General features: G+C 41.2%; 1 protein-coding gene across 2 annotated transcripts; it reads right to left on the minus strand.

The window, feature by feature from the left end:
* Positions 1 to 13,582: 13,582 nt before the first annotated feature.
* Positions 13,583 to 21,575, minus strand: LOC126055275 (coiled-coil domain-containing protein 137). Of its 2 annotated transcripts, none has more exons than XM_049843879.2 (6): positions 21,335 to 21,575; positions 21,097 to 21,245; positions 20,526 to 20,665; positions 18,955 to 19,140; positions 14,066 to 14,155; positions 13,583 to 13,883 (listed from the first exon to the last, which is right to left on the minus strand). In XM_049843879.2, exons 1-6 carry the CDS (start codon positions 21,409 to 21,411, stop codon positions 13,719 to 13,721), a joined length of 807 nt encoding a protein of 268 aa, XP_049699836.2. In that variant the 5' UTR covers positions 21,412 to 21,575; the 3' UTR covers positions 13,583 to 13,718. The 2 variants fall into 2 exon arrangements, with proteins under 2 accessions (XP_049699836.2, XP_049699837.2); XM_049843880.2 differs by lacking the exon at positions 13,583 to 13,883 and adding an exon at positions 13,921 to 14,028.
* Between the last annotated feature and the right edge of the window lie 162 nt (positions 21,576 to 21,737).

The raw sequence follows: 21,737 nt of genomic DNA on the forward strand, positions 1-21,737 counted from the left end.
CATATATACATAATTGTATGTGTAACAGCTATAAGTGATCAGAAGACGCGATGCAATGCAACATACCTATAAGTAATATAGATAGGTTGCACTCAAAAGTATTGGAAAATTCAAAACTTTGAGTCAAATAAAAATAAATCCAGAGGCAAACACAATAACACGAACAATCAAACATCGCCATTTTGGAAAGACAATATTAATAAGGTGATAAGAGTAGTTCATAGTACTCATCATCACTACAAAGTAAAAACAAGTTCGCTTTTTCTGTCCCTATTTTTACGCTTAAATCTAAAACTTCGCAACCGATATTCATTTGAATGGAAGGTTTGTTTGTATAATAACATACATTAAGTAGTGGGGAAATACTGTTATCCCGTGCGAAGCCGCAGCGTGTCGCTAGTAATAGGAATAATATATACTTAGTTCTAATGTAGATGTTAACTTTAAATGCAGTTATTGGCAGCAGAGAGTTAACGTGATAACTAATTCAATGTTAACGACACAATTGATTTGGACTGGCAGCATGAGCTTTTAAAATGATACAAAACTGTAGGAAAGCTTTTATGTAGTGCCCTCCATGTAACTGATGTGACAAAGTACTTCGGTGCTAATTATTTCACTAGGCTAGTTTCAATGAATGGTTTGACTTTGAGTTACTTTGAGTTAGTTTGGTATAAGAAATGTTCGCAGTAGGCGAGTCCCCGCGGCGCTCGCTACAATGGGCTATAAACTGAAATGATGACAATGACATTGGCGGCGAGCGCAGCTGCCGGGGCGGGGGGGGGGGACCCAGGTATCGAGCCCCGCACTTAAACGCGTAGGAGGTAGCGGGCGAAAGCTAGTCTTAGATATGAATGAAATGACTATGTTCTGGCCGCCGTCTGGTCCGCAGATGTGAGGATACTGCACACTTCCTTTCCGTCGTCGTTATAGCTTCATGATTCACAAGCGGGAACAGTTTGCAGCGCTTTCCCGGGCGGCGCGTCGCGGCGCGGCGTGGGAACTACTTTCCGCATGCAACATTACTTACTGCTAAGTTTGCGCGTGACGAATGACAAACAGATATATGTACATTACGCCCAAACTTTTGTTTATATAATTTTAGTTTGTGTGATAAAGTCAAAATCAAATGTTTTATTCCATGATTGATGCAGGATCTTATGAAACGTCACACTAGTTGCACGGTTCCAAAATGTTGGTCTCATGAAGTAGTGCCGGCAAGCAACTTCATGGTCACTCTTAACAGGGTAATATTATCAATATACAAGGTCTCGGTTATAAGGATAATAATAAAAAATAATAATAAAACTCTTTGTTTTCTCTTCAACTACTGTGTGTTAGGTACACTATAATACAAGTTGCATTTTAAGAGAATGGTGTCTGATTACGGTTACCCCTGTGTTACATATACATAGGTATAAGACACATGCGTAGGTACGTAGATATGTAATTCATTAAAAGATGCCACAATTATTGAGAAATGAGACGGTTCGTGTAAGTTTCGAATAAGTAGTTCAGTAGTTATAGTAGTTCAGAAGTAAGTACTGCTACTATCGTAGAAAGGAAAGAAAAGCGCATGTATACATATGATCTGAACTAGTTTATTGTTCGCCGTCACGGTGAAACGGCTTTATCGGGACGTGTGCCATACGCGACTTGTACACTTGTCAACATAAACAAGCAAATAAAATAATATAATAACATTTGAATTATGTTATTTATATTATTAAAAATTATGTTATTTTAATGAATTATGTTATTTTATACCTACATAAATGCGAGTACTTAAATCTCTTGCCAGGGTTCGATATTACCTATATCGTGTAAGTAGGTATGTTGTCAAATGTAAAATGATGATACAAAGATACGAGTAAAAGTTTTATTTTAACTTTTAAGATTTTAGATAAAAGCTTTATTAAAAGGTAGCCGATACAGCTTTCTGAGCAGAGTATGTAAGTCGATGATTGGTACACCCGCGCATCGGCGAGCTCGTTCTCTCCGGTCGCGTCGGTTGCCGTCGCGTCGGGCGCAGAGAGGCCGCACATGTGTAGTCTGCGCAAATGCTTGAGTAGACGCGCTGATGCTCCACGTAAATTGATAGTAATTCAAACAATTTGAGCAGTTCATATCGGTCGGCGATTGGTCGGTATCGATTGGCTGGCACATAAACAAGCGCCGATGCCATTAATTCATGGACGCGGCTGTGTGAGTGCGCCGAGCCCGCATTGTGCTCACTTGTTGGACTGGGCTGACAGCGAGCGATAACTCATCATGCGATAAATATTCTCAGCTAAACAAAAGTCAATAATCATCATAAAAATTGATTGGTCTCAGAGAGTATTAGTTCCATTATATTTTTTCACCGATTAACGTTAATCCAAGTTTAAACCGATGACAATGTATATTTATTCCGTTCTCATTTCTTAGTGTAATGTAGATCCGTGATTATTAATAAGACTGTTAGGACCTCATTAATAAACACGGATTAAAGTTACACCAGGAATAACCAAGGACTAACTTCACTCCGTATTTATTAAAAAGGGGGCTCGCGTGTAGTACGGTATTGCATATCTACTGTGTAATTCGTGGCATGATTGCTAAAGCTGGGTACTCACTTAGAAGTGTAGCACGTAACGTATCAGATACGGTATCAACCTGCAAAGTCAAAGTTCTAAGTGAGTACTCAGCTATAGAGAGCGTAGTGGGTAGGGCGTAGCATATATTTATGTACCGTCGTAGTGCTCAGTGTGTAGCACGTAGCGTATAAGATCGTAGTTCGTATTGTGTAGCACGTAGCATGTATCGTCGTAGTGCGTAACGCGTTGTTCATTTTGTCGTAGTGCGTAGCGCGGAGCATACAAAGTGTTGATGACAATAAGACAATAATTTATTACAATGTCGCACACTTACCGCTAGATCAATACTTTGTATACTATCGTGATATATCCTGTATTAAATCATGCGTCATTTACACTAAAGTGTAAATCATAGAAAGAAGCAACCATGCAGAAACTGACCAAATCACGATAGTATTATTAATAAACTAGCTATTCCACGAGGTCCAACGCGTTCCGAAATCAGCAAGCTGAAGTGGCAGTGGGTTGGCCATATAAGCCGAAGAACCGATAACCGTTGGGGTAAACGAGTTCTAGAGTGGAGACCACGCCTCGGCAAACTTGCGCAAGACGGCTGGCAGGAGCTGGATGCGAGAAGCTGAAAATCGATCTCAGTGGCGTGCACTTGGAGAGGCCTATGTCCAGCAGTGGACTGCGATAGGCTGATGATGATGATCAACGCGTTCCGAACTTAAGACTGACTAGCCTATACCAGGTCACCTCATTCAGGTTCTAGCGGTAAGTATGCAACGGTGTGGTCTACGTTCTTACAAAGTTAGGTATTGCCACATGCAATACTGCACAATGCCAAACCTAACGCAAGTGCCTCCACAATAATACCTCCTTATGATGTTTAACAAAAATGACTTGACTGCATAATACATTTAAAAAATAAACATAGCACCGAGCACGTGCGGGCTGCGCGGGGGCACGTGGCGGCACGCGCAGGCGCAGTGCGGCGCCGGCAGGTGCGCGGGCACGTCCGCCGCGCTCCGAGCGCTAAGCCAAAGCCGCGCGGATTGATCCATCAAAAAGTTAAGCAACGGATGCCGCAGTCGGCCTGTGGATGGGTGACCATAGTGTCTTCCGTGTTTCGGAAAGCACGATAAACTGTAGGTGCCGGCTGTCATTGAATATCCTTGGCAGTCGTTACGGATAAGTAGTAAGAAGCCAGAAAGTCCGACAGCCAATCTTACTAAGCGGTATTTGGGTTGCCCGGGTAACTGGGGTGAGGAGGTCAAATAGGCAGTCGCTTCTTGTAAAACGCTGGTACTCACCTGCATCCGGTTAAACTGGAAGCCGACCCCAACATAGTTGAACATAGGGAAAAGGCTAGACAGATGATGATGACGTATACATAGGCATCGACATGTAAAGAAATGTTGTACTCTCCATCTGAGCTGAGCATCGGCTTCGAGCAGCAGACTAGCCTCCCTAGCGATTTAAGCGTTTGACATCCTGCGAAGAGCACGCGAGGCGTCAATTAGAACACTCACACTGGCGTGATATACATACATTGTATACAGACTTTGAGTTCCATAACGTTAATACTTATTATAATAGAATGCAGGAACCAATTTGAGTTCCATAACTGCATTGTGAGTACAAGTAAACAAAATGTAAATTTAGAATTTAAGGAAGAAAAAACAAGACAAAAAGAAATCTTAATAAAATATACATAATATCTTTTCTATACTAATATATAATAATGGGGAAACTTTTTTTTGTGTAGTAAAGACTCCGTAACTACTGCACCGATTTGAAAATGTCTTTCACTGTTAGGAAGCTAGACTATCCCTAGTATCAAAGACTAATATTTTATATGGATAGGAGTTTCCAGGGACACGCGAAATATTGTATATAATCATAGATCAGTGGATCGGATAGAGTAGGCAGATCGGCAAACGTGTGATTTTATTTAGGTATTTAAGTATAGTTTATGCACAATGTACAATGGCGGACTTAACCAACGCATCAGGCGTTCTCGGCCAGTCGGGTGATTTTAGTGAAGCCGAAAATGAAATAAATAAATCAGTCGAACAAATTCATGTGTGACTAAAAAATACTTCCCATAATGTATAAAAGTAAAGATGATGATGTCCTGTTCTCATGTAAGTAGATGAGCCAAGTGCGCAGGACATAATATAGTGTAGGTACAAGCATGTGTGGTGCACTCACTATTCCTTCACTCCCATAGTCCGATGGGACGGGAATCCGACACGATCGGAGACAGATCAGGGGCCCGATTCTCCTAATTTTACTTAAGCGCCATTCGATTGACGTTCGACTCGATTCGACTGAGATCCAATCCCGACTCGATTACGATTGAAGCGTATGTGGCATTCCGCTATTTTTTCTTTGAAATAAACGTTTTTATCCTTTTCTGTCATTCAATAATGAATCATTTTGTCTGCAAATGATTTACGATTGCAAAATGATTGTACAGCAAACTACCGTATAGACCAAAATCATCAAAATAGCAGACCAATCGCACACCAATCAAATGTCAATCGAATACGATTGGTCTTTTATTAGTAGCAGAATGCCTGATATGGTTAAAACTGCTATTACGATCATATTGCGATTCGATTTCTATTAGATTTTGACATTATTAACTTAGGAGAATCGGGGCCCTGGCGCAGGACCGACATTTACGTGCTCCCCGATGGACAGGTGTATACTTCAGGCTTCGGGGTGCTTTATATAAAATTTTGAAATCCACAGATCGATTTCGGCCCGACTCGGGGATCGAACCCGAGACCTCGTTCTCGCTAGCTAGACCAGCGAGGCACTCAAATGAAATCAATATATTGTATTCGAAGTCGAATAAAAGTAATACCTATATCACAGATATCCTATATGTTGCTTAAATAAATTGTATGTTGACTTTAAAAAAAGATTTCTAGTACTTTTGTTGGCATTTTGATGGCGCTACAGGCCTCTGGAGTGTTTTGATTTATGCCACATATCCGCATTGCCAATCTATTCGATGGTAGCTGGATTCTAAAAGGCATGTATTTAACGCGGCGACTAAGTAAAACGAATATAGGTTTTAAAAAATAATAGAGTGGGTACCATTTATAATGGGTTGGCAGCTAATAAGGAGTATCATAACATGATTAGAGTCAATAAACTGTATCAAGCTGGAACATAGTTGTAGGTGCAGCTGATAACAACAACATGTGACACGGCACGCGCTGCGCCGCTGGTGCCGGGTGCTCTGCTGTTTGCTCGCTAAACAGGCAGCAGGTACGTGCCAATTGCTTAGTGTTCCGACACCAAGCAATCGTCCGTCCGGGTGTAAATTGTCAAATTGCTCGAGTAAATAAGCAACGCTAATACATACTTATTTGGGCAGTGAGAGCAAATATTGACGTTCGCTGATCCGCTCCGCCGCAGCGTGCGCCGGCAGTTAGCGCGCGGGCGCGTGCTGCTCACACAATGTGTAGTTTGCTAATAAAAGTACAGGATTAACGCGTTCCACATGGAACATCATTGGTCAACACGAAAACTAATTCTCACATGTTATACCTTAATACACCTTTGGAAGAGCAATTCACTGTAAGATACATCAGGTGGAGTTAGTCCACTGCTGCCGTATTCAAGCTGGCGGAACATGAGCAGCCGCAGAACGACTGCGTGCGTGTGTTTACTAGGAAAAACAAAATATCATTGAATAGGAATTAGAAACAGTAATAGAGCAAAATAACTCCAAATAAGTCTGTCTGTTCGTTTGAACACGCCAGTCTTTGGAACAGAGACTTGATGCTGTTTGAGATGATCAGTCTGCAAGTCGCTCCGAGGGAACCTCTTCGAGGAAGCAGCCTGCGCTCTCAGCGTATTTACGCATCTTCATCCAGGGTTCTAGAGAATTCTCCGGTGTAGAATTTTAATGCTTCAACTCAACCAATTTTGACAAACGACACGTCTTCTTTTTGTAATATGCGGCGTGACGCCGAGTATCGCCGACACGTTAGCGCTCATTCAGGTTCGTTATCCGTATTGCACGGTTCGTCCAAGGTCGGTTACCTCATTGTCTTACGAGTTAATTGGGCGACTTGGATCCTGTCAGAGGACGTTGCGACAGCTGTGACGCGGCCGCGGCTCACAATGGTGGGCGCCGGCCTCGCGTGGCGCAACCTCTGGCGCACCGAGCCCGCGGTCATCAGGACAATCCACTTCCTGAATTGAAATCGCGATACTTAGCTAATTCATTATTAATAGTTAGGTCATCATGAGACAATACAAACATACAACTGCATCATTACCTCACACAGATTTTAACTAAAGAAAAATATTCAGCTAGTGTATATATATATATTTATCCAAAATATATATATACACTAGCAAATTCACCTACAATATCTACAACTCACACAACAAACATCAGTTTTCTGATGTTTATTTTGTAGGTGAAGTTTGACATCATCTCCCGAGCCTTTTTCCCAACTGTTTTGGGGTCGGCTTCCAGTCTAACCAGATACAGCTGAGTATTTGCCATTTGCCTCTATCGATTCTTCTTTTTTTTATTATTATTTTTGTTATGTAGGTATAGTTTGGTTTAATTTGAGTTATTTTTAATTTGAGCGTTGTGCGCACCTGTAATTAACATTTTTACGCAGGACTTATTATAATTGTAAATTAAGTTATATATGCGAAAGTATTTGTAAATAAGTTGTTGGTGTGCCTTGTAAATAAATAAATAAACCAGTGTATTACCCAGTTGCCTTTGGCAACCCAATATCCCTAGGTGAGAGTGATTCTCAGACTTACTGGCTTCTGACTACCCGTAATGTTTGCCAAATATCTTCAATGACAGCCGGGATCAGCAGGATAACGTGCCCTCCGAAACACGGTCACTGTTGTCCACGATGTAGGTGCTTAAAAAATACATATATACAAACTTAGAAAACTTGCATTGGTACTTGCCTAACCTGGGGCCCAATTCTCCTAATTTTACTTAAGCGACATACGATTCACATTCGACTGAGATCCAATCCCGACTCAATTACGATTGAAGCTTATGTGGCATTCCGCTATTTTTTGTTTGAAATAAACGTTTTTCTCCTTTTCTGTCATTCAGTAATGAATGATTTGGCTGCAAATGATTTACGATTGCAATATGATTTTAGAGCAAACTACCGTATTATAGACCAAAATAGCAGACCAATCGCGATCCAATCGAATGTCGTTGGAATACGATTGATCTTATATTAGTAGCAGAATGCCCGATATGGTTAAAACTGCTATTGCGATCATTATTGCCATTCAATTTCTATTCGATTTTGACATTATTAACTTAGGAGAATCTTGCCCCTGGAATCGAACCCAAAGCCACTACGAGTTGCGTGACTATTCGTAGCGTTTGTATAATAAAATTAGCGCGTTTATCGTTGTGATCCCGACGTCATCGCAGTTTATTTACCTGTATCAGCTGAGCGCTACCCGCTCGGGAAGCACGACAGCTAGATTAGCGTCTCACGAGGCTGACATGTCGATTGTCGACCTACAGGCGACAGGCGACGTATTGACGGATTACTACTTCGGACCTTGACGGAGCTGCAACATCGTCGCCGCCACCGGACGCATCACGGGCGTCTTCACACCCGCGCTCTCGCCCATGCATTCATGCACCTATTGATACTATTCAATTTTATTTTTAGGAACAGTTTGTTTTTAAACTTTTAAATAAAGAGTCAAATCAAGATTTTTTATCTTTAAATAACTGCCAATCAAATGGGGTATAATGGTCTCGCTAGCACTTACAGGTAGGTAAGTGCAAACACAGTCCGCGGTCTGGTGGCCGGCGTCGAGCTGGGGGCACGTCTCTCCGGACGGTGTAAGCTTGCTCTAGCGAGAGTCCTGTCTGATACGTGTAATAACTGTGACAGCTCTGTTGTGCTCAACATCCTCGGCCGCGCCTTTTCTACTCGAATCTCGTCTCCCGTCATAATCGTCTTGTACATTGAAATATTCCATTGAGATATCGTGTCAAGTATTTGACAAGTTGTTAATTCCAAGGTTCTGATAAACAATTGCGTAGATAAAGATAGTATAAGGATTTGCCTAGTTATCAAATTGACATGTTATCTACGTGAGAAGTAAACAAGTGCGAGCGCGTGCGCAGCAGGGCGCGCCACGCGGCTGCCGCACGTAGTACCTCCGCCCGGCCGACGAGCTCTGTCGCTGTTAGCCCCCAGCGGAGAATGTCTCTGATCAAACCGGTGTATACTCAAAATCAAAACTCATTTATTCAAACTTGGCTGCAAAACAGCACTTTTCGAACGTCAAAAAAAAATAACATAAGACAGCCCCCAAAACGCCCACCCTTCACCACTTCCTATGTGTTTTTGCTGGGAAGAAGTGGCGCAACAAACTCCCCAGCAACACATGTCTGTCTGTAGGTTAAAAGAACCTTGTAACAAAGTAAAGCGAGTATATTGCAGTATGCAATACGCAATATACCGATCTTGACTGATACTTGATACTCGACTTGCACCGATCGCCGAACAGGCGTCATCCAATTAACCCAAAGTACAAGGTAAGTACCGCTGGGATTTGCCGACCGCAGTTCTCCGTCACAAAAATTACTAATCTCTATTCAGTTAGTAGTACAACAAACCCAACACTGATATTCCGCATGCATGACGTATGATATTGAAGTGGCTGCAACGCCTCGGGTAGCATCGTAGATCGCCAGATCCGCACGGAATGACATTACGCGGAGACAACTGTCTCCACGTGGCTCTGTTGTCTCGATTATTGTGACACACTAGGGGGAAGGAAGTGCAAACATTACATGAGTCAGTTGCGGACTGGAAGCCAACATTTTTGGGAAGGCTAGGCCATTAATGATGATTTTTATTTCTTTATAAATGTTACTTAAAACTATCATTACAGATATCATTCATCATTCCTATATCTATGATATAGGTCCTCGCGCCATGCAGTCGAACACAGAAGCCCTTTCTTTTGGAATGTAGCTGTAATTTTGGCAAGAGTGGCGCGTGTTCAGCCGAGGAGGGCGCGGGTCGATATGATGCTGTCATCTACGAGTGTGTACATGGATGACCGTCTCCGGTCACGTAGCTGCCGCTCAGCCTTTGTTAGTGCACGTCTTGAACATATACAACACAATTAAGCCGGTCATTAGACACTGTCGTAGCGTGGTCGGCAGAGCACTCGCCAGGCGCCGGGCACGACCACTCGCATATTTATGTATTTGCATTACAATACGTTTAGTGCCGTTTGTTTTCTGTTCTGTTTTGTTCCGATTCGAATTATCAGATCACGTTTATTTGCAAACCGGAACTAATTCGACTGTTGGTCAGACAGGCACGGCCGCTAGTTCGCGTGATATACTTAACGTGAATACGCGGACTAAACAAGCCATATGATTAGGAATCAGCGTTATATCACAGATTGTTATATGTTCACAGATATAAGTACATACCTACATGTACCTATACATCAAGTACTAGTTGTTCCCCGGGGTTCCACCCGAGAGACCGGTTACCTAGCCAAATATGCACAGGGGCCCGATTCTGCTAGGTTAATAATGTCAAAATGAATAGAAATTGAATCGCAATAGCAGTTTTAACCGTTTTATCGGACATTCTGCTACTAATATAAGACCAATCGTATTCCAACGACATTCGATTGGTTTGCAATTGATCTGAAATTTTGGTCTATACGGTAGTTTGCTCTACAATCATATTGCAATCGTAAATAATTTGCAGACAATATGATTCATTATTGAATGACAGAAAAGGATAAAAACCTTTATTTCAAAGAAAAAATAGCGGAATGCCACATACGCTTCAATCGTAATCGAGTCGGGATTGGATCTCAGTCGATCCGAGTCGAACGTGAATCGTATGTCGCTTAAGTAAAATATTAGGAGAATCGGGCCCCAGGTCCTTTTACAATTTGATATTTGTGCTTTTTCAAATCGTATTTAATTGATTCGCCTATTTTATCTTATTTTAAAGTGTCTTATATTTTCCTCATAGTTTTCTGTAATAAATTTTCCACTAATTAAAAGAAGTCAAAGTAAAGGACCAGCCTCTCAAGTATGAGGGCGCGGGTTTGATCCCAGGTCAGGCAAGTACCAATGCAACTTTTCTAAATTTGTACGTACTTTCTAAGTATATCTTAGATACCATTGACTGTGTTTCGGATGGCACGTTAAACTGTAGGTCCCGGCTGTCATTGAACATCTTTGGCAGTCGTTACGGGTAGTCAGAAGCCGGTAAGTCTGACACCAGTCTAACCAAAGGGTGTCGGGTTGCCCGGGTAACTGGGTTGAGGAGGTCAGATAGGCAGTCGCTTCTTGTAAAGCACTTGGTACTCAGCTGAATCCGGTTAGACTGGAAGCCGACCACAACATGGTTGGGAAAAGGCTCGGAGGATGATGATGACTTTTCTCTAATTAATATTGCGTAACTAATTTTATATTAACAAACAAAATCGATTATATTGTAGTGCCATCTGTTGGCAATTTAAAGTATCTTTTAGATAGTAAATAGTTTCCGGGCCAAATACAAGGTGGCCACTCTTTCTTCACTTAGCTGTCAAAATAGGTATACCTACGGAATGTCCCCCCCCTGCCGGCCGCTCATCAGGATAGTACCTACAGTTTTGTGTTGCGGGGACAGTACCTACACAAATAAAAAAATATGAATAAATAAATAAAACAGTATACAAATAAATAACCGCAGCCGTAATTACTTCCACGTCAATCGCAAGTGGTTTGCCAGGCAGCAATGAGCGGCTCAGACACTGCTCATTATGAGCCATACGCCATTGTGTGAACACCCAAGTGATCGTGGGCTACAATTATTGTGCATTGCAAAGCTTGGCTCAACACAGGCCATTGTGTACTGGGGGCTTAACAGATGGTTTCTAGTTGTTTTACCCGCGAACACGGAGAGCAGAAACATAATTTTTTTGCAGTATTTTAAATAATCCTGGCAAAATATTTTATTCTTAACTTTGATATTCTACTTGGTATTCTTAAATCTATAAATATTTCCCCTTCCACCCTAAGTTGGTTTGATTCTTATTTAAAAGGCCGTTCACAAACTGTTATATAACTTGACCTCTGGCTGGTGCAATCTCACTGCGGGTGTACCTCAAGGTGGCGTTCTCTCTTCTCTCATGTTTTCTATTTTCATTGACTCTGCCACAAAGGTCATTTCTTCCCACTTCCATCTCTATGCAGACGACTTACAGCTCTACAGACATTTTCCTTGTGCAGATGCAGTAGCTGCTGTTACTGACATGAATCATGACCTGGATGCGATTGGTGATTGGGCGCAGTCCTTTGGGCTGCAAATTAATCCCAGGAAGTCTCAGGGACATTGGGATCAGATACACGCGTAGCAGGCTAGATGTTGCATCACTACCACCTCTAAGTTTGAATGGGGTTCAGATTGACTACGCTAATACAGCAAAAAACCTTGATATGAACTTATCGTGGACAGCTCAAGTCAATGAAGTTAGTCGTAAAGTTTACTGCACTTTTCATGCGCTGAAATGCCTTCAATACCTACTTTTTGCCCTTGAAAACCAAAATATCTCTTGCTCAGACTCTCATCCAACCCATCATAGATTAAGCCGATGCCTGTTATCTGGATGCCACAGAGGAGCTGTTAAATAAACTTGAGCGCTTGCAAAATCTTTGTATACGTTTTGTTTTCAATCTTAAAAAGTATGATCATGTCTCACACTTTCGCAAGGAACTCAAGTGGCCCCAATCCGTCTTCGCAGGAACACTCGCATTTTGTGTCTTCTTTTTAATATCCTCTTCAATACTGAATCTCCATCCTACCTGCGGGAACGTTTCTCCTTTCTCCGCTCACCTGATGCGTCCTGCAGGACACATCTCAAATCCCTTCCTACTCCACTGACTTCTACTCCTTCTATTCTTTCACCGTGCACGTTGTACGGCTGTGGAATAAGTTGCCGCCTGAACAGAGGAGCTGCCAGACTGTTGCTGTGTTTAAACGCAAGTTGAAAGAACACTATCTTTCCTCTCTGTCATAGATGCATATGTCGGAGACTGCCAATAGTACGGACACTAAACAACATTTTGGCGCGCTTGGCAGAGTGGTGGCGGTCAGCGTGGCGTCCGCGGAGCGCAGTCTTAGTTCAGTCTTGATCGAGTTTTGGTCGAGGCTTCGTCGAGTCTTCGTGGAGTTGTCGCGTTACTGCCTTTCGTTACGTGTAGTGCACCTAGTGTAATTGCCTAGCGTTGTAGTATCTAAACTAATTGTAGTGTCTTATGATTTTTGTATTGTAATGGTTCTTCTAACTAATCTAACAGACAGACATGTGTTGCTGGGGAGTTTGTTCCGCCACTTCTTCTCCCCAGCCAAAACACATAGGAAGTGGCAAAGGGCGGGCGTTTTGGGGGCTGTCTTTTGTTCTGACTAATTTGAATAAACGTTTGAGTTTTGTGTTTGTTTGAGCTTTGAGTTTCTTTGAGTTATCTCTTTGCTTGATTACCCTAACTGATGTCGGACGATAGTGCCATCCTGATGACGCCTCCGTCACATATATATATAAACTCTTTTGCAAAAAAAAGCGGGCACCTATGCGAAATCTTAGTTTTAAAGACTTTACGTGTACTTCAAAGGGTTTTAATGATTTTAGTATGTTTCTAGCATCAAAAGTGTTAGCCGAGCATGCGTGAGAGTGTATTCTAAATTTGAATTTTGTACAATTTCTAAGAAATTGGTTAAACCTTGTTTTGGACTAATTGCTGGCAGAAAGTTCGTCGGTGTTTTGAAGTGATTTTCGGCAAAATGACAACATCAGGTCAGATCAGGACAGATGAGCTGTCGCACTGACGTGTTTTTGTAAATCTACTAAGAGAAATGTCGTTCATGTTTCAGGAACAGGTTCGGCCTCAGCCTCGGCACGAACTCTTTTAGTGCTGGTTCAGTTTAAATAAACAGATCATGGGCTTTTTCTTGTGTTCAATAAAATAAGCTTTTTATTTTCATGTTATTATTGAGACTTGACACTTTGCACGCACAAGTATGTTTATACAGAGTGACACTGGAACGTAACTTAACGCGCCAGTGCGCAGGCGCGGGGCTAGCTGCGCGGCGGGCGCGGGCGCTGCGCCTTCAGCGCGCGGTACGCCGCCACCGCCGCCGCGCGCGCCGCCTCGCCCGCCCCGGCCCCCGCCCCAGCCCCCGCCCCGGCCCCCGCCGGCGCCGGCGCCAGCAGCCGCGTCAGCAGCAGCTCCCGGCGCCCGGGCTGTGGGGGGGATACACGTATATATTCGCTGAAGGAAATTCATTACAAAGATTTATAAGGAGGAAGGATATTCCTGGGCGGCGCGTGCGTCACGTCGCCGAACGCCACGCGCTCGTACACCACCTCGTGCCGCTCGCTCGCTCGCCTGCAACTCGACACATGCCCAATGAGAGCGTACTGACCCGTGCGGCGGCGCGCAGGCTGGGCGGCGCGTGCGTCACGTCGCCGAACGCCACGCGCTCGTACACCACCTCGTGCCGCTCGCTCCGAGCCTGCAACCCGACACATGCCCAATGAGAGCACATTACCTCAAACATTTACAACTAACCACAAAACCTGATGTCCTCCTAGCCGATTATCCGCTACGGCGGCTGTTCTCAAGGTATCAGCCAGTTGCGCAGGACATATATTATTATAGTGCACAAGCATTTGCCCAGAGACAGGTGCACTCACTATTCCTTCACTCATAGCGCGATGGGACGGCAATCCGACACGACCGGAGAGAGATCAGACGCAGGACCGACATTAATGTGCTCTCCGATGCACGGGTGTATCAATCACCAACTTCCAGACTTTTTCCCTCGAGCGATGCGATTCGATGCGAATTCGCATCGAATCGCATCGCATAGCAGTTTTGTTTTGGCGCCCTTAGATGATGTTGGAATATACGTATTATGTACGTATACACCTACCTATACAAATATCCAAGTTTATACAAAGCATACCTACTTCAATCATTCGTCAAACATTCAATCGTTCAATGTTCACTTCAATCGTACCTACATTCTATAATAGACACTCATTCGAAATATAACAGTCGTCAAGGATACACGTCTTTTCAAACGACTTCAAAAAAAAGGAGTTTTTTTATGTTTGTTACTCGATTTCTCAAAGACGCCTGGACCGATTTCAAAAATTCTTTTTTTATTTGAAAGTTTATGCTTGTCATTTGGTCCCATCGTCATCAGATCAGGATCTGATGGTGGAAACCCTGAGAAATCGAGGGCATCTCTTGAAAATTGTAGGCGAGCATGGGCTAAAAACTTTATATTTATGTGTATATCTGATGAGACTACAATACTATGGAGGTTTAGGGAAGATCTGATGATGGAGACGACAGAGGATCGAGGGAACTCCTAAACGGCACATCTTAACTTTCTCATGTTTGGGCTTATATTATTCGTATTGACGAGACCTTTGCAACAGTGAAGGTTTGGAGTTGACCTCATGATGGAGACCAGAGAAGGTCGAGGGAACTCGACAACCGAATATGTAAACTACCTCGTGTTTGGCCTTGTATTATTCGTATTGATGAGAACTTTCCAGTTATGCGGATAATGACAACTATTCTTATCACTGAAAAGCTAAAAATAAAAAACTTTTTACAAAAAAATAAAACCGACTTCTAAAAACAATAAAAAGCCAAAAAAAAAAATTTTGGTGCATCAGCCTAGAAGTCGGTGGCAAAATTAACTTAAGGACATCCGTTAGACACCGACTTCTAGGCCGATGCACCTAAAATTATTTTTTTTTGCTTTTTAGTGTTTTTAGAAGTCGGTTTTATTTTTTTGTAAAAAGTTTTTTCTTTGTCTCACCTGCACCCATATCCAATAGATGAAGCGCGGACGGATGCATTTCTTGTATAGATTTTCAACTTTATCACGATACTTAATCGAAGGTTAATGATCGATTGGTAAAATTTATCAGATTCGGCTGCTGGCGTCTGTACTGTACCCTAAAAGCTACTAAACCGATTTGAACAAATATTTCGCTTTTCAGAAGCTGCATTGTCCCCAAGTTAGGTAAGTACAATAATAATTATATGTTACAAACTCACGAACTTTATCGGATAATTAGTGGGAACTAATTTTTTGCGCTGTTATTTAAATAGTCGTGATGTTATTATAATCAGTCCAAAAACATAAGTATTGAGCAGTTATTTAATTTAATGGCAGTCGGTTAATTACCGAGACAGTAAAATATGGACAGTAATAAAAAACCGTTTGGTCGGTTATTTTATCACACAATATAAATTCTAAAATATCTGAGCAGTCCAATAAACGAATGAGCGGTAAAAATTACGGAATAAGAATTGCTGAAATAGTTATTTATATTAGGCCGGGCCGTGTCCGGGGCGTGCCATGTACGTGGCTCGTACGGGGCACGGATGTGAAACTTTACATACATTTTGTATGAAGCAGTTTATATTACACAGTGCATGATCCGTGGCCCGTCCGGGCCACAAACGACGCTCGTCTTTATAATTTCGTAAAAGCCCGGACACGGCCTTGCCTAATATAAATCATCCCTAAACGTGACATTTATAATTTTTACCTTACCAAAATGGTTAATTTATTGCCTTAAATGCCTCTTTAAATCAGTGCCATAATTAATGATGTGGGTATAAAAGTAAACTTCGGGCTGAGGCACGGGACAGCAGATAGCAGTTACCCAATTTGTATATTTTGTAGAAATAAATAATATAACACATTCTTAAGTCTACTTTAAAAAAAAAGGGCTTATGTTTAACTGATCACCAGAAATAGTAACAAATAGCAGACAAAAATAGTAAATGATCACCAAAATGAAACTCGCATTTTAATGTAAAATGATAACCAAAGTTTTAACACTTTGCTATCCTATTTAAGTGAAATTACTCCAAAATAAATCATGCGCAAGCCAAAAATAGTAAATGATCACCAAAATTAAACCACCATTTTAAAGTAAAATGATAACCAAAGTTTTTACATTCTGCTATCCTATTTAAGCAAAATGAGTCCAAATAAATCATTGTTATCCCAAAAGTAGTAAATGATCACCAAAAGTAGTGAATGATCATCAAAATTATACCAGCGTTTTAATATAAAATGATAATCAAAGTTTTTACATCTTGCTATCCTGTTTAAGTAAACTGACTCCAAAAAAATAAGTTCGGCATGATACAATAAATGTAATAACATTATGGGGACCCTTTTCCTGCACTAGGGTGGAAAATTGTCTATATTGCATGCCTCTAAACAGTGCGATAAGAGTGTGTTTTCGAGGGAGTGTATTGAGAAACACATTCTTCTTCTTCTTTCTCCTGCCCTGTTCCCAATTTTACTTGGGGTCTTCGCAATATGTCATTTACTTCCATTTTCCCCTGTCACTCGTCATACTGACACTCACGCATGCATTGCAAGCCGGACACATAACTTAATATGGCATCATAATACTTTATTTGATAATAAGCCTACATTTTATGGCAATCACAGTGACTTTTTTAGGCAAAAATAATACATTAATTTGGTCGTCAAGAGTTGGTGATCATTTACTAAATTTGGTGGTCGAATACAATTTCAAGTGAAGTCGTGACTAAAATAGCTGGTACTATTACATTTTTAGACTTTATTTTTCTGGTGTTCAGTAGATTTTTCTGGTTGCAAAACTAAGGGTATCAAAGCATTTTATGGTGGTCATTATATTTGTTCCCAAAAAAAAGTCGTGGTGGCCTAGTGGGCAAAGAACCAACCTCTCAAGTATGAGGGCGCAGGTTCGATTCTAGGTCAGGCAAGTACCAATAAAACTTTTCTAAGTTTGTATGTACTTTCTAAGGGCTTGTGTTTAAACACTACCCAAAAAAGTACCTATTTTACTACCAAAAAAAGTCTAAACGGTTACCAAAATGGATAAATGGTCACCAAATAACGTTTCCAAAAATATTATTAGATAAAACCATTTTTTCGTATTATTGACTACTAAAAAAATATATGGACGCCTTTAAAATACACTTTAGACCAAATATATATATTGTCACTACTTAGATGTTACCAATTATGTAATACCTTGACTCCTAATTTGGTCATTTTTGTTAGACTAAAAAAGCTAACGATCGCTAGAATATTTCCCAAATACCAATTAATATACTAGGGTCCCCAAACGTACGTCGCTTATTTATTGTTACATATATGAATTTGTGTGTAACTCAGTGCGTTTAAAATGTAAGCACGCAACATGCAGCAAGCATGGCTTCTGTCACGGCTCCGGCGCTGCAGGGCTCCGGCGGTGCCATGCGAGCTTATCGTCGCAGATGGTTTTCACGCTCACCACAGCAGGCCGCCTCGCCCCTCCGCGCCTACGCGGTTTTGAATTGCACTCTAGGGGTAGGGCAGACCAGACTACGTGGAGTCGGTTTTGCAGCGATTCGTTTTCGTCACTAACTTTTTGGTAGTAATAAAAGTAGTATCTTTTAATTGGATAGAATTTGGTGACCATTAATCCATTTTGGGAACCAAAAATAATATTTGTGCGAGATTTGCGATTTTTCTGATGTTATTATATTTTTTTTGGATCATAACATTATATACTTTAGTGCCCTTTTAATAAAGTCAATTTATTTTTTTTGGAGTTGTTTATTTTATTTGGTGCCTCAGCTTAGAGTCTTAAAAATATTTTTGGTGACCGCCTAAATTATGCCCCTTTCGGAGTATTGTTAAACATCAATGACTGTGTTTCGGATGGCCCGTTAAACTGTAGGTCCCGGCTGTCATTGAACATCCTTGGCAGTCGTTACGGGTAGTCAGAAGCCAGTAAGTCTGACACCAGTCTAACCAAGGGGTATCGGGTTGCCCGGGTAACTGGGTTGAGGAGGTCAGATATCCGGTTAGACTGGAAGCCGACCCCAACATGGTTGGGAAAAAGGCTCGGAGATTCTTAAGTCTACTTTTATATAGCTTACTAGCTTCCACCCGCGGCTTCGCCCGCGTCTGGTTCAGTTATATCGCATTTCTTCTCAAGAGAACTTCTCAAAAGTTCGGAATAAGTACTATCTTATGTTCCTTCTCAAAATCAACTCTATCTCTGTACCAAATTTTATTAAAATCAGTTCAGTGGTTCAGACGTGAAAGTGAAACAGACAGACAGACAGACAGAGTTACTTTCGCATTTATGATATTATAGTAGGGATTTCCTTAAATGCCGTCATTTTGAAAATCGAGTTGAACATAACGTTAAGTATATGGGTCCTAGTTTGGGACGACGCCTGTTTAGAATCGGTTGAACTTCGCAAGCATACAGTATAGATAGCAGTCACCTCAGAGGCCTTCAGCTTCCCGGCCTTCTTCTTAAGCGCCAGCCGCTGCGTGCGCGACAGCGCGGGCGGGTCGGCGGCGGCGGCGGGCGGGCCGGCGGGCCCCGCGGCGCGGCGACGCTTGCGCGCTCGGCGCTCGCGCAGCTCCGCCATGCGTTCGCCCTTCTCGTCGCCCGCCTCCATGTCGGCCTGCGCATACACGACGCCGTCTTCTTCAACATGTACAGTTCTCACGGTCACGGCCGCACGCCTTGCCAAATAAATTAGTAAGCTAGCACACTATGACAGATACACTATAGACACTGTTTTTAGCCTACTTTAAATTTCACCTAACTAATTTATTTCGCAAGGCGCAAATACTCCATTTAATATCTTAGGGGTTGTTTGGTCCCTAGTGTTGATCTGGCAACTAAAAAATACATTAAAATAGCCCCTTCAATATTACTGATGATCATCAAGTAGAAGACTGTAAGGTACATTACACAACAACAAATAAATACATTATTGCTGTCAATATTTAATTTGCCAGGAAAAAAAAGTGCTGACAGAACGTCTTTGGCAATGTTCATTTCAAATTGTATACCTACTATAATCTAAGTATACCTACCTCACTCTACAGAAAGCAGCCATCCTAAACACATGCTATATAGCTAGAAAATTTTTGCAATTAGATTTATTTAGATAATAACTTTAATGTACAGAACAACCAGCAAACATGAGATACTCGACAATAGTACAAAGATTAGGATCTCACTTTGGCTATTCCTGTAAACGTTAGTTTAAAAAGTGAGTAGAAATTGTCTATGTAATGAAATTGTCTATGTAATTAATGTATTGTTTTTTATTTTTCATATGTAGACGTTTATAAGTATTGTAATGTTAACTATATTTATGTATCTTATTTTCTATGCTGAATTGCAATTAGGTGTTCCGCCTCATTGGGATGGCTATGTATCGGTTTACTTGGCTACACAGTAAAAGAAAGGAAAACAACAGATAGATACAATATTGGGAACAGCCATAAAAGTATAAAGCCGGATTTACATTTGTCTGACATGTTGTGTCGCGACGGGCTCTGACGTGATGGCTAGTGTTCACATCTATAAGTTGTGTTCTGACGGCCTCTGACGATATTTTGAATCAATACAGTCATAGCTCTCGGAGAGTTCATACGTTTACAATGTTATCTTATGAATCATCTGACTCTGATTCAGAGTATGAAGAAGATATGAATTTTTGGTGCTGGCAACTCTTATAAAAAAAAATTAACAGAAGAAGATATTGGGTTCATCCAGTGAATAATAAAAGAGAGTCTAAAGGCGAGTTTCACTGTCTCCTTAAAGAGATTGAAAATGATGCGATTAAAATGCAAAAAAACAATTAAATACTCTTCTAAAACTTTAAATCAAAGCCATCACAACAGATCGCGACACACAAATATAAATCTCACCATACTAAATGTATGAAACTGATACCAATCTAATGCATCACAACACAACACGTCAGACAAATGTAAATCCGGCTTAATGTTTAAACGTGATTCCAGTCTAGCATAAACAAGATCATCACTATACCGGGTAGTGCAATTCTTCATCTGGATTGTGGAGAGCCTTGACTGCACTATTGATGCGGAGAGAGAAAGCACGTCCCGACTCGCCCGGTAGCTTGTGGAGACCAGACAGCGGGTTACGAGCAATATTGCTTATGCTACCATCTAATTAGAAACAATAAACATAACACTTTGAAACAACATACAGGCCACATGGAGGGTAACACTGTTTCTAACCAAGTCTTGTAACTTGAGTACAAGTAGTAACACTTCATTTTCTTTAAGAATAGGAGACAGATTGCTTGTATGAAAATAAACATGAAATATTCATCAAACAGATACTATATATTAGATCTAGCATAGCAACATCAGAGACTTTGGTCAGAGTACAGCACAGGGTGTAAAAAAAATGAGGACTTCATCAAAAATAAAAATTCTAACAAATGTTTTTTGAGTTCTATCACATAGAATAACCAAAAATAAGACTAAACTCATCAGGACCTTCGGTTTGACTGAAAATGGGCACTGAATGCCAATCTCCAACTGTCCTGGTGCCTTCACAGAACAGATTCCAGTGTGTACATTAACATAGTTACCTTTATTCTGTGTTAGTGGACTGTGACTGCCCTTCTTTACTTTCCTTCTTCTCTTGTCCTGATCCTGAAATGCGAAAAGCCGTGTCAGTGACCTCGGCACTGGCTGCTCGTCAGGATCTTTGGGAGGAGCATTTATTTTGCCCTTTAAGCTAAAATTAAAATTAGGGCAATTTGTAATCACAGGTTATGAATCATGGTCTTCATTAATTTATATTGGATCATTACTACTATATCACACCTCTCTAAACGTTTAGCTTGTTGCACTAGAGGATCTTTAACACCACGATGTTTCTTTGCTGGAATTTTACGTCCCATGTTTGAATATCCTTGAAGATATTATTGTTATACTATTATACAACACTATTATAATACAAAAGTATGTTTATATTTTATTATAGACACTAGATATTTGTTTTATATAGCGCAATTTACTTATCAAATATTTTTTAATGCATTTGACAGTGACAGTGACAGACAATTACATTAACGTGACATTGACATTGTCAATTTTGATAATTTTGTGGCAACAATATTGTCTATGACATATCATGTAAATACGGAACCCTAATTTCCTGAACAACAGGCCCAAAGTAATAATGTCCTCAGTACGGGCCCTGAGAGTGGTCACCACACAGTGGTCA

This window comes from Helicoverpa armigera, chromosome 2 (assembly GCF_030705265.1).
Source record: "Helicoverpa armigera isolate CAAS_96S chromosome 2, ASM3070526v1, whole genome shotgun sequence".
Lineage (NCBI taxonomy): Eukaryota > Metazoa > Arthropoda > Insecta > Lepidoptera > Noctuidae > Helicoverpa > Helicoverpa armigera.

What these genes read in the sequence shown, in the direction of transcription:
- LOC126055275 (XM_049843879.2), bottom strand. Translation starts at nt 21,411, where the DNA reads ATGGGACGTAAAATTCCAGCAAAGAAACATCGTGGTGTTAAAGATCCT. An exon ending in TCCACTAACACAGAATAAAG is followed by an intron (nt 20,666 to 21,096) that starts GTAACTATGTTA and finishes GTTTCTAATTAG; the next exon opens with ATGGTAGCATAAGCAATATT. An exon ending in ATGAAGAATTGCACTACCCG is followed by an intron (nt 19,141 to 20,525) that starts GTATAGTGATGA and finishes GTGTATGCGCAG; the next exon opens with GCCGACATGGAGGCGGGCGA.